The sequence below is a fragment of the Equus caballus genome, chromosome 18, assembly GCF_041296265.1.
Source record: "Equus caballus isolate H_3958 breed thoroughbred chromosome 18, TB-T2T, whole genome shotgun sequence".
Lineage (NCBI taxonomy): Eukaryota > Metazoa > Chordata > Mammalia > Perissodactyla > Equidae > Equus > Equus caballus.
The window spans coordinates 40,789,630-40,802,783 of NC_091701.1; the positions used below are offsets into that span (position 1 = coordinate 40,789,630).

General features: G+C 37.1%; 1 protein-coding gene across 50 annotated transcripts in view; it reads right to left on the bottom strand.

Moving 5' to 3' along the window:
• Positions 1 to 2,223: 2,223 nt before the first annotated feature.
• The window catches only part of BAZ2B (bromodomain adjacent to zinc finger domain 2B), a 296,373-nt gene continuing 285,442 nt past the window's right edge, over positions 2,224 to 13,154 (bottom strand). For all 50 annotated transcript variants that reach the window (XR_011428236.1, XR_011428235.1, XM_070241125.1 and 47 more), the window contains 3 exons: positions 7,634 to 7,899; positions 7,228 to 7,371; positions 2,224 to 3,677 (listed from right to left, as the gene is read on the bottom strand). Coding sequence is in view for 48 of the 50 variants with exons in the window: in XM_070241125.1 (XP_070097226.1) it covers positions 3,524 to 3,677; positions 7,228 to 7,371; positions 7,634 to 7,899 (564 nt within the window). In the remaining 2 variants the exon portion in view is untranslated. The remainder of the gene's footprint in view (positions 3,678 to 7,227; positions 7,372 to 7,633; positions 7,900 to 13,154) is intronic.

Consider the following 13,154-nt stretch of genomic DNA (forward strand, 5'->3'; position numbering starts at 1 on the left):
TTAAAAGTGGTTGGATATGGAGGGAAGGGAATTGAAGAGGAGTTGAAGGACAAAGTAAGAAAATGAAACAAAAAAAGGGCTTTGCAAGAACACTTGTGAAGAGAACGTCATGAATTGAGGAGAGGAATTACCGCAATTTTATGTAGTTGTTAAAAAATTAAAAAAAATTTTTTAGTAGAGTTGTAATGTGGCCCAAGCAGGTCTAAGAGATCTTATTGAAGCAAAATTCCTAGTTGAAAGGTTCTACTAGTTTTCTTTGTGTTGTAGTTTTTATGAGAGTCATTCCTGTGGGAGGAAAATTTCAATTCTCTTAAATACTTCCCCTGAATTCTTGTTGGAATGAAATTCTCTTAACAGAACACAAACTCCTTTCATTTCTCACATGGAGATATTTAAGATGCAAATAACCTTGAGAGAGGTAGCCTGTAAATAAAATTTATAATAAGGAGTAAATGATTGGTATCAGATTTCCTCGTTAAGGATGTGTTTCACGAGAGGCTAAAGAACAGAATTTTAAATTTCTTGAAACTATATAAGGGTGGAGGGGATAGAAAAGGGAAGGAGCATAGAGGGGGCACAGTGAGCTACCAAAGAAAGATTAGATCTCTCATGATTCTGATCAAAATTAATGCTTTTAACAAATTTCCTTTTTGGGTTGAAACAAGAAAAAGAGATTACCTTGCATTTATGGTAATTTAGTTGAGTTCAAGGTATACCCACAGACAGATCTTCAGTTGTTTAATATTCACTATGGTTAACAACTAAAGAAATACACTATGTTTCAAACTGATGATAATTTTCTGGGTTTAATAGTAGTGGACTGTTTGACTGATTATCTTTGATTGGTCACTACTTGAGTGAATCTAAACCTAAACTTGAGGGCAGGCCAGTTTTTTATAATTTACAGAGCAATCAGGACTAAAATGGAGACAGTCAGGTTAAAGCCTAATTTATCTTAATGAAAGTATTTTGTGTATACTTGTAATTGTGTGATAGGAGAGGGTTGGGAAAATTTTTCTACGTTAGGGGAGAACAATGCTACTGGTTTTATTGAGGATAAACCCAACCTAGGGCACTGTGAGTGCAAGACTCACTCACACAACCAACGACCCACATATGGATAGTGACAGTTGTTACTAGACCAACTGTGGCCCTTTTGGGATCCTGCCCACCACTTCTGGAACAGCTACTCCTGCTTAGTAACAACAATGAGGATACCATGTCCAAAGTAGCCAATATTTACCAAGCTTTCCTATTTTTCAGGGATATTTTACTTTTAAAAGAAAATTAACAGTCTTGAAAGATTGCTCTTTTCTGTGTGTATTTTATTTCTTATTTATGAGCCCCTCAGACAGCAGACATGTTATTACACCATCTAAGCCACTTATACACCATCTAATGTAAATTAACATAAGCATGTATCATCCCTAAGGTCGCAAACCCCCATGAAGAAGAGGCCCCAGGGAGCATCTGGCAGTTCCATAAACAGAGAACCACACACTACTCCCAGCATCACCGTGCTCCTCGCTCCACATGGTATTTTTGATTAAGCACCAGCCCCTTAAGGCATCACTGCAGTATTTGATTAACAAAAACTGACATATTTACACAATAACAGCTGATTTTCATCTAAGTCTTCACAATCTAGGGATTTTGGAAAATACTCTGCGGCTTCCAAGCATTTTAAAGTTAGGAATCTTTTCTTCAAAACTTTTCTCTTCTCCTTTCACTCTTAAAGGCCATTTTCTAGCGACACTATCTAAGGACCGCGTCTCCACTAGGTGTAAGCTCCATGAAGGCAGGGCCTGTGCTCGTCTTGTTCATCAGTGATTGCTCAGAGCTCAGCAGGGCATCAAATCACAGTTCATGAATGCCTGAATTTGTATCTCAAGACTTAGCAGACTAATTTATCTGGCCAGTTTTTCTTATTGATAAGTGGGTTATACGTCTACCAATGGAAACATTTCTCCTATCAGAGCAAGACCTTAAAAATGTATTCTAACATTTTCAATAGGAAAATGTGAAAGAAAAAACAACAAAATGCGGTCCAGAGAGGTTCAGAGACTCATGAGAGTCACACTACTTGACTTAAGCCCTCTCAGACTAATGTTCTTTGAAGCACATTCTGCTGCTCTTCCTTTATAATTCTGTAAAAATAAAATTTAATTTAACTGCCTTTTTGAAAAGAATATATTTTCAGGTTCATTAAGAAAAACTAAAAACTAGTTTGTAAAAGTCTTTTATTGTATCCGTGCCACACATAGTAGTGAAAAATAACACTCCTAAAAAAAAGAATGCTACCTTTTCCACAACATTTTATTTTAAATAAAACTTCAAGTACTCCTACATAGGTACAAAAAAAATTCTGATCTATTTGCCTCCAACAGGCCACCACAACACACAGTAGATAAAACACAGTGGTTACAAATGTCTTTTAAATTTATTTCTGAGGCAAGGCAAATGGGAGGGAAATGTTTTTATGAAAAAATACTGTGTGCGTAGGAAATTGTCACAATTTTATTCCACATGGATACAAATGATTATACTTTAATTTAGGCCCTGGTGGCTTAAAATTATATAACAAAATAGAAAAATGGAAAACTAATATCCCCTACACCCTGTTTCAAAGGCAGGCACTACCAAGATCAAGGAGACGCCACAGTGTTGGTAGAGGATAATTACTGTACAAGCTGTAGAGCTATAATTACCTTCAGACTAAAATAAAATGCTACAGTCCTTCTAAGGCATAAACAATAATGTCTGCAAACAATATATACACATAATACATATTTAAAACAAGACTTAATATAAACAATAATGAACAGTATATACATGTCAATTTTTCTTCACTGTCTTGAAATACAATTTAACTACACAAGCGATGCAGCAACATATATATATATAAATGTACTTGTAACTCTACAGTAAAGTTTATTTTTGGTGCCTTTATAGCACATCAGTGTAAACAGTTTCACTTGGCTTTGTTTTATACTTTAAAACATTCCTTGTTGTAGTTTCAAGATTTAAAGCAATTTTCTAGTTCTTCCTTTTCACAGAAAACGAAGATTCTGGATGTGGTTTAATCATAAATAATTCATAAAATTAAATACATTCACTAAAAAATAAACTACAAAGTAAAAAAATGAAAAATAGATATTTATTGAGAGGGAAAGGAGAACCGTTTCCCATGTTAGAGCTCTGGTGTTGAATATTCAGTGCGATTTGATATATTTTAATTGCTATTGCACTATAACACCCTTTCCTTTGAAAATTCTTTGGGTGTGCTTCCCTGTTCTACCTAAATTAGCTGACAAATCACACAAACCAATAACCAAGGGCCTTGGTTGTTGTAGGAGTGAAGCCTTTAAAAATGGTATCATTCTTCTGATACTTTTTTTTGTGATACTTATTTTAAGGAAAAAAAGTCATTATGAATGTGCCTTGCACATTTATGTAAATACAGTTCACATTGCTGGTCTCATGTGTCCTTGTTTGAAAGGAAAAAGAAAAGATTCTTATAACTTCAGCTCACTTTGAAGGTATCTGTCCACTTCTTTTCAAAATACTTCCTCATACTGTGGCCAGCTCTACCTATATCAGAATCATCCTCATTAAATGTTTCACAGTTGTCAAAAACAAGCCTGACATCGAGAGCAAAGGCTTCAAGGCTTGGATACCTGAAAGAAAACACGCAATTTAGAGGTTGCTTCGGTAGGGTGGTTTTGTTTTGTAAACAATTGCAGAGGTAATAAAAGGTAAAATTGAAAGTAAAACTAAGCGGAAACAGAAAAAGATCAGGATAACTGCATTTAAACTGTTATAACATATACTATAGCCTCTTATAAAGGGAACTCTTGAAAAACTGCATGTGCTCTGAACCATATAGGATTTAAAGACAGATTAAATGGAAAAACAGATTTCTCTGAAGATCAACACATTTCAACCAACTAGCATTTCCCTACATCCAATTTCCCACCTGACCCACAGGATTCACCCCCTTGAGTAGTTTATTAACTCCTCTGACCCATGGTATCACTTGTAGTACCCTATTATCCACCTTCAAAAATATTCAGTTGCAGTAGAAATAATGTACATGCTTCCTACACACCATAAACATTACACTTGCCCCATAGCTTTCACATACATCCCAGGATATGCTGCTCTATGTTAAAACTTCCCCATTTCCCATTTCTCCTTTTCTCTCTCCAAATATGCTCTTTTGCTCAAGTACTGGGGTATGATGACCCAAAACAAGGAAAAAAAGCATGTGCTATCCCTTTACCAAGGATGACATTATGAGGACCTGCCTCTTAGGAAGCAGCACTGTGGCTTCAGTGCTGTTTTGGTGGGATGAGGCCAGTTCTCTTTCTCTGCAAGAGCACGGGGAAGAGACAGGAAGGTGAGTGAACCTGCCTAAGCTTATCGGTAAGAAAGGAGTGGTTCATTTCAAGTCAAATCAACACATTTTGAAAGAAGCCTTTTGGAAATTAAAATTTAAATTAATTCTAATTTATGATAAGATGGATACTAAAATAATTTACTCATTAGAAACAGCTGTGAAGCACACACTGAAGCTCTGAAATTTGGGAAAAGTGGAACTATTTCTTTGATGAAATACCTTGTACAGTCTTTCACTCCCTCCTTCTGATATGTGCAATAATAAAAGTAATAAAATTTATTTATCTGTAGTGAGCTCACAGAGTTAAGTCAGTTCTTATGTAACCTCATGCATTTTCCTGTTCTTCTGGGAATTATTATTATTTTTTATTTAGGTGAAATTCATTCAACATAAAATGAACCATTTTAAGATAGACAATTCATTGGCATTTAATACTTTCACAACTTTGTACTACCACCACCTCCATCTAGTTCCAAAATATTGTCATTACTCCAAAAGGAAACCCTTCATCCATTAAGCACTGACTTCCATTCCTCCCTATTCCCAGCTCCGGGCAACCACCAATCTGTCTTTCTGTCTCTATGGATGAACCCATTCTGGATATTTCAGATAAATGGAATCATACAACATGTGTGGGAATAATTTTAACAAAATATTTTAAAGTTACTTTGGGAAATATTTATCTCTTTAGACTGTTCCTTACTACAAGAAAAAGTTAATGATTAATGCTGGGGAGGCTAGAATCCAGGAGAGAACTCTAGGTAAGATGCTAGGTGAAGCGCCCTACCCACATCTGTGCCTTTCTTATAGAAGGATGGACAGCTGATGGAAACCAGAAAGATTTACTAAAGTAGACACCTCCTCTCCTCTGTTCTAGAAAAAATTTCTAGTTTAAAAACTTGAAATAGTTTGTGAGTTTTGGTTCCAACTCAGTTTGCGTTTAATCAAACAACTCAAAGTTAGAGGAGCCTGAATCCACTGAATTTTGCCTCCCACAAAGCTGGCATCACAAACAGGATTATAGAGAACTGCTTCTCTCTCTCTGCCTGCCTTCGCTGTGACCTCCTCCATTCACCAGGACTCATTCTCCAAAGGGGGCTTCGATTCTGTAGCTCTTTTGCTTATTCTGTGTTAATGTATAAGCCTGTTTGTTTTGGGGATTTTGAGGTCTCTATCCAGGAATCAGGGAATCATGGAAGCTAAAGCCAAGAGTTAATTTAAACACTGATAGTCTTCTTGGCCATGTTGATTATAAAGTGAGTTGTGCTACCCACCCCGCAAAATATTTGATTATTTTGATGGAAAAAGCAAAAGAGCTAGTCCCATATCTAGAGAGCAGCTTCTGCTGTTTGGTTCACATTAGAACCAACAGTTTTATTGGTTGTAAATGTTTTCTGAATTTGGGCAGGTCCTTTCTGTAATTTTTTAAAAAAATAAAACAAAACAGACATAATCCTTTGAAAGACTGACATTTCAGCCTCCAAAGAAATAAATTAGTAATTTGGTCAATCGAGTAAATCAGCTGATATACGTGAAAGGGATACCGACCATTATGAGTTAAGTTCTGCTCAACTCTTCTAAATAGTGTAAATTATGGAGCACAGCAATTTTTACAAAAAGAACGTCCAGGAAGAATTAAATGATATGCTAAATAATAATGATAATAATAACAATAGTGATATAATTCAACTATATTTTATAGCTATTTTTCCAATGTAAAGTTCCTTCTTTCTCCATATTTTTTGTGACTGCCTGAAGTGATGGGCACAGGCTACATTAAGCTAAACTGGGAAGCAGGAAGAAAGGGAGCAGGGGAGAAGGGAGAAGAGAATACAGCCCCAGAGACCCTGGCCATTTACATGTGGAATGCCTTTGTGGGGGTTCTGTAAGTGAACAGCCTCATTCTTGTGGCTCCAAAATGGGCCAGTGTCCAGAACCAACTAAATTCCACTGACAGCTGCTACTCTCTGGCAGGAGTTTGAAGTGGTCTAAGAAAGATTATCTTTTTATTTTTATTTTTTTTTTAAGATTTTATTTTCTGCTTTTTCTCCCCAAAGCCCCCCCAGTACATAGTTGTATATTCTTTGTTGTGGGTCCTTCTAGTTGTGGCATGTGGGACGCTGCCTCAGCGTGGTTTGATGAGCAGTGCCATGTCCACGCCCGGGATTCAAACCAACGAAACACTCGGCCGCTTGCAGCGGAACACGCGAACTTAACCACTCGGCCATGGGGCCAGCCCCAGAAAGATTATTAACCGTGATCTTTAACAGGAAATCATTTCACTCTTTGGATAAGACCACAAAGAGAATATGGTAGAGAGGAGCAAATAATAGTTTATTCCACGTTTAATAGACGCATTTTTAACATACTCCAACAACTCATAATAACATTTTTAATATTTAAAACTTCTAGTGAACTTCTATCTCTACACTGTAATAATCTGAAAATATTATAGAGTCAATTTCTGTTAAATCCACAAAAGACGGTGTCTCTGTTCCACTGATACACAATACAAGCGCCAGCTTATACCTTACTTTCTTACCTTGGGGGACTTACCTGACACTTTTCCTTACCTCCCAGGCTGGGTTTGGTACCATTCCAATGGAAAAAGCAGCTTTATCACACTGCTTTTTAATTGTTTAAATAATTTTAATTGACTTGTTTTTCATGCCATACTACCATAACCAAATACACACATACACATACCCACACCCTTTCCAAAGGCAGGGCCTATGTCTTTGCTGTTAATTAATGTATTTTTGGCTCACTAGAAAAGTACCAGCACATATCAAACATTCAATAAATATTGAACTGAATGATTTACTTACTGTCCACTACTTAATTTCTCTCTAATTGTGGAAAAATCCATAGGCTTCTTAATAACTTTCTTATAACCAGGAACAAGTTTCAAGTTTACAGGAAGTAGAAAAGGCCATGCATCCTCATGAGTTTCCATTTCAGTAAGGATCATACTAAAAAAAATAATGTTTGCAATCAGTATCTATGCTTCAGCATTATCTATTTTTATTAAAAATTAACATCGTAATCTCTCAAGTAAAAACAATACAAACTAATTTGTTAAAAAAGATAAAAGAATATATCTATTTATAATATAGACTTAGGTTTTCCTATTTACACAAACTATCAAAAAGTCACCTTTAATATGGCAGAAAATTTCTAAACAAATAAAATGGGATGCTATGAATATAGAGTACATGAAAACGGAAATAATACCTGCAAAGAGCTAGGTCCTTGGCATCATCTCTTTTAGGTTTCTTAATAGAAGTAAAACTTTCTTGTTTTGACAAATTAATAGAAGTGTTTTCCTCCATTTTTCTTTTTTTCAAGTCTTTGTTTCCTCTTTTTAGTGAGCTACTTGTAGATGCAGAGTCTTCATCTTCAGTATCCCCTGTTAAAGACACTTTCTTGCCTTTCTTTGATTCATTAGTCTTTTTTCCTTTGACATGAAGTTTTTTGATTTTTAGAGTTTGACCACTTGCCTTTAATTAAAAAAAAAAGTAAAGGAGGAATAAGAAAATAACTGTCTACAGATCTTCTATTATTTTAAATTATGAAAAGCTGACATGTCAAACAAAAAGAATATTATTTCTGATCTAGAAGGTTGATAATTTTATTATTCTCAAAAGAGATCTATGAATTTGTTCTCCCATAATATAAGGCTAAAATTGAATAAAGGATGAAAAAAATCTATGCTAAGAATTCTTAAAACTTGAAGATGCTGATCTCATTGTAATTTATTTTACTTTATTTTATTTTTTTAAAGATTTTATTTTTTCCTTTTTCTCCCCAAAGCCCCCTGGTACATAGTTGTACATTCTTAGTTGTGGGTCCTTCCAGTTGTGGCATGTGGGACGCCGCCTCAGCGTGGTTTGATGAGCAGTGCCATGTCCGTGCCCAGGATTCGAACTGATGAAACACTGGGCCGCCTGCAGTGGAGCGCACGAACTTAACCACTCGGCCACCGGGCCAGCCCCCTGATCTCACTGTAATTTAAACAGTCTTTAGTACTACAGAATTTAGCAGCAGTATTCCTTTAGTCAGGTCACTAACTGAATGAGTTTAAAGATACAAAAGGATTATCTTTTAGAGTACAATATAATTAAGAACAAAGGTGAATATAAACAAAAATACAGAACTTATTCATAAGAAAGTTGAAGAGGTAACTTAAAAACTAGGCCAAACATGAAAAATAGCTCATGAAATAGAATGGCTAACCTAAAATATAAAAAGTAGCTCATCTAAAATAGAGAAAAAGTCCTTCATAAGTGATCAAATATACTAGAAATTGATATTTTTTCTGGATAAAGAAAAAAAAGCATTTTCTATAAGAAGAGAGTTCCACAAAGTTGTGGTTCCCAGGTATGAACAAAGCAGTGATGAAGGATGAGAAAAAAAGAAAAAAAGATGTCTGTTTTTGAGGAAAAAATAAACAAATAGTATAAGAGAGATTATATTTAGAATCAAACGATATGAATTCCAGCTACAGCTCTGTCAGTAACTAGCTATGGAACTTTATATAAAAATACCTGTGAGCCCTGTTTTCTCATCTGCAAAATAAGAAAGACAAGCCACAAAACCAGTGAGGTCATTCTGGCTCTAAAATTACACGAAAGAAACCCTCAATACGGCCTCACGTAATCTAACCACCACTTGCAGGCAGCACGCGCATGGAGCAGTGAGTCCCCTTCTCCTCCAGCTTAGGAACAGGGAAATAAGTCTGCATTTTGAGAGTTAAATGTTATAGTAAACATAACAGATTATAAAAGAGACACATGCTAGGTGGAAATTAGTATATTGATAAGGAGATCTGATCGGTGGTTACCAGGGAAAAGGGGGGGTGGGGGGAGGGCACAGAGGGGGAAGTGGTGTACCCACAACATGACTAACAAAAATGTACAACTGAAATCTCACAAGGTTGTAATCTATCATAACATTAATAAAAAGAAAAAAAAAAAAGAGACACATGCAAAGTCACTGGTAATGCATGGGTTTTGTTTCGAGTTTCCAGAATAGTGTTTACTGTCTCTTAGAAAATTATTTCCTCTCTTACCCAGACTGGTAAGAAATCTGACTGCAGAGTCAGATATGCAGTCTAACCAATATTTAAAGTTGGCTGTATTCTTGAAATGAATTTGGTCAAAAGCATTTCTTTGGAGTATTTCCTTATCAGTTTCTTCGGGGATTTCATGACCTCTTCTAGCAATATTTCTTAAAAATTGCTCTTAATCAAGCAATTAAAATTATTTGGTTCTCTATTGGCAGGTTAAAAGCATAGTTAAGGAAATATTTTAATTGGCTAACATAAGGCAAACCATAAATCTAACACCTTCCCCTTATCATATCAAAGATCACTATCCCTTGTAACTAACTGAAATAATTAAAATGTTTTACTAAGTCTCTTCTCCATTTAGTTTATTAATTTTTACTCACTAAAGTGTGATTATTTTGAGTTTTCATACTACACCGAGCTTTTAGAATTCTGAAATCATAAAAAAAGAAAATGCTTAAAATAATGAGGAAAAAGTCCACTTAATGAAGATTAAATTAAATTAGCTCGAATAATTGTGTTAATTAAAAATAACAAAATTTCATGAATAATAGGTAAAAACTTCTAGTTCCTATGTGAACTAAAATATTACTTGGGATCATTTTCTAACAAATTAATATTTACATTAAGAAAACATGAAATTTAAATCACAGAATCAAAAGATTTTTGTGATTTTTCAAAAGACAATGAAGTCTACTTCTTTAACAAATGATGTTCCTCAGCTGACTTCAGTACATTGTGTACATACGCATGCTATCATAAGCAGGCTTTTATACAGTTACCCCATTGCCTGATTACTTTGTTCTTAGACAGAGATACCCCCCTGCCCACCCTTTCTCTCTATCTTGTTAGAGCTCAAATTCAAACAGGAACTTGAATATGTCTTAAGCAGAACCCATTACATTACACACACAGGGCACATTTCTGTTACGTTGGTATAGTCATATATCAGAAGTTGTGAACTGGTGGTTCACAGGCTGTAAAAAGCCCACAGAATGTGTCGTTGTTTGGCTCATATAATGCTTGTAAAAATTCTGAATTTGTTGCCAGTATTTAACATTTTGGAAGCTATGCATAAAAATCCATAATCTTGAAATATTGGTAGATCCTGGAACACTGGGTCCACATGTCTACATGACAACAATTGGTTGGCGTTGAGTGCTGAGTGTCACTTTCAAAAGGGGCATGACTTCCCGGTTTGCCACAGACCCACCTCTTCTGTTTTATTTATCTGGTTTTTGTAGGCACAGGAGTTTGAAACTTTGCGTGTGTGTATGTCTGTGAGTGTGTATAAATATGTATACTTACAAACAAGTCTTTTTGATTCTGTGATCCTGTGAGATATATATAATACATGTAAATATATAAAAATACAGTAAAGTATATGTATATACATATATTGGCATGCACACACACATACACACAGAGGAAAAATTCTTAATCACAATGATTTATGTAGAAATGGCCATTTGAGAGCAAGATGGATAGTATAAATATTTGTAAATAGCTATGAATTAACTTGAAAGATATTTTTAAAACCTTAACTTTAAAAATCCTTAAATACCAAGGGGCTGGCCCCGTGGCCGAGTGGCTAGGTTCGCGTGCTCTGCTGCTGGCGGCCCAGTGTTTCGTTGGTTTGATTCCTGGGCGCGGACATGGCACTGCTCGTCAAGCCACGCTGGGGCAGCATCCCACATGCCACAACTAGAAAGACCCACAACGAAGAATATACAACTATGTACCGGGGGGCTTTGGGGAGAAAAAGGAAAAAATAAAATCTTAAAAAAAAAGAAGATCCTTAAATACCAAAATCAAATGTTTATGATATTTTTTGTTGCTGTAAGAAACACAACATCTAATTCACTACATTAAAAAAACAAAACAAGCAGAGGCTTAGAAAGCTGCATTTACAGGGAAGGGCTTGGATGAGATCATAGATCTTGTATCTCCTAGTCCACTCCTCGAATGACAGATAGCCAGAATTCTAATTCAAGCAAATTTACTAAAAACAAAACCTCTATAACCTACCAGATGATACCCCTAAGACTTAAAACACTGATTTGTTGGTAATTCATAAAGTATTAGAAAAACTTTCTATAACTTAGTTATGAAGCTAAAAGATAATGTATGTACAACTAGTGAAGATTATTATTGAACTACATATGACAAAAATGATCAAGTAATGACAAATATAAAAGCTATTATTAGTGAATATGATGCCATGTGGGACCCTTTGCTATTTTGTAAAATATAGTCTAAAATGTAATAAAGTATTAATGTAAACACATCACAGAACTTTCAAGCTATAAAAACTTTCAGACACATGACCATATTTGATCCTCACAGATCCCTACAAAGCAGATACTATCCCATTTTACAGATGATAACCCTGAAGCTAAGAAAGTACGCCAACGTTTGTAGATCAGGGAGGTGAGAAAAACCAGCAAAGGAGACTGAAAAGGAGGAAAGGCAAGAAGAATACTAGATGATTTTGGTATCCTAGATGCCAACTGAAAACAGGGTTTCAAAGAGGAGGGAGTGTTCCATGCTATCAGATGCAACTGATAGGTTAGATGAGGCCTAAGCCCTGATCACTGCACTGAGCAACGTCATTTGTGGTCATGACAAGAGTAATTTTGGAGAAATTATAAAGGTGGAAATCAGAATTGTGTGAGTTCAAGAGTGAACCAGGGGATAGATGTCAGCAACATGGCAGAGTGAGCTGTTCTCTTTCTCTCTCCTCCTTTGAACTACAACTAAATGGACATTCATTGGTCAATGGAGGATACCCACACAGCAAAACAGAACTTCTGAGAGACCCGTGAGGCTACACATCTGAAGACGGATGGATTACCCCTGAGGAGGTGGTGGAGACAGGTGAGCACTCTCTGGCCCCTTGGCAGCCCTGCGCATGCCTGAGACTGCTCTCCCAGCTGGAGCACCCATAGCACTGCTGTGGGAACAGGTGATGGCAGCCCTGAGCCCAAGCATGGGAGGTGGGAGGGCCCATGGTCCCAGGGAGTGGCCCAGGCTTGGACCCAGTGAGGAGGCTCTGCCAATGAAGCACAAAGGCTCGTGCAACTTAGGAAGAGGCAGTGGCAGATCTGTGCACCCAGGTCAACAAGTTCCTAGCTGCTGCAAACACCCATAGTACCACTGCAGCCCTGATGGGGGGAGTGCATTTTGGCAGGACCATGGGGGCAGAAAGCAGCAGCCCTGAGCCCCTTTGTGATTGCTTTCCTGTCCAGTGGGAGAGCCCACAGTGCTACTGTGGTACCCAGGCAGTGGCCTAGGCTTGGATCCAGTGGAGAGGAGTCCCACCAAGCACAACAGCCAGTGAAACCTAGGAAGAGGTGGCAATGGATTTGCGTGCCCAGGTAAATGACTTCCTGGCTGCTGAGAATGCCCACAGCACCAGTGCAGCCCTGAAGGTGGGGGCACACCTCAGTGGGACTGTGGGAACAGGTGGCTGTAGCACTAAGCCCCACATGATTGCCTTCCCATTTGGGGGGAGCGCCCACAGGGCCACTGCGGTCCTAAGGAGTGGCCCAGGTTCAGACAAGCACAGCTGACAGGGATTGCGGCAGGCTCAGAATACACAGCTCCTGCTGTCCCCCACAGTGGTGACAGGTGGAATCTGTGACTAGATACTATCACTATGCGAAGGCACAAATCCACCCCATAAAT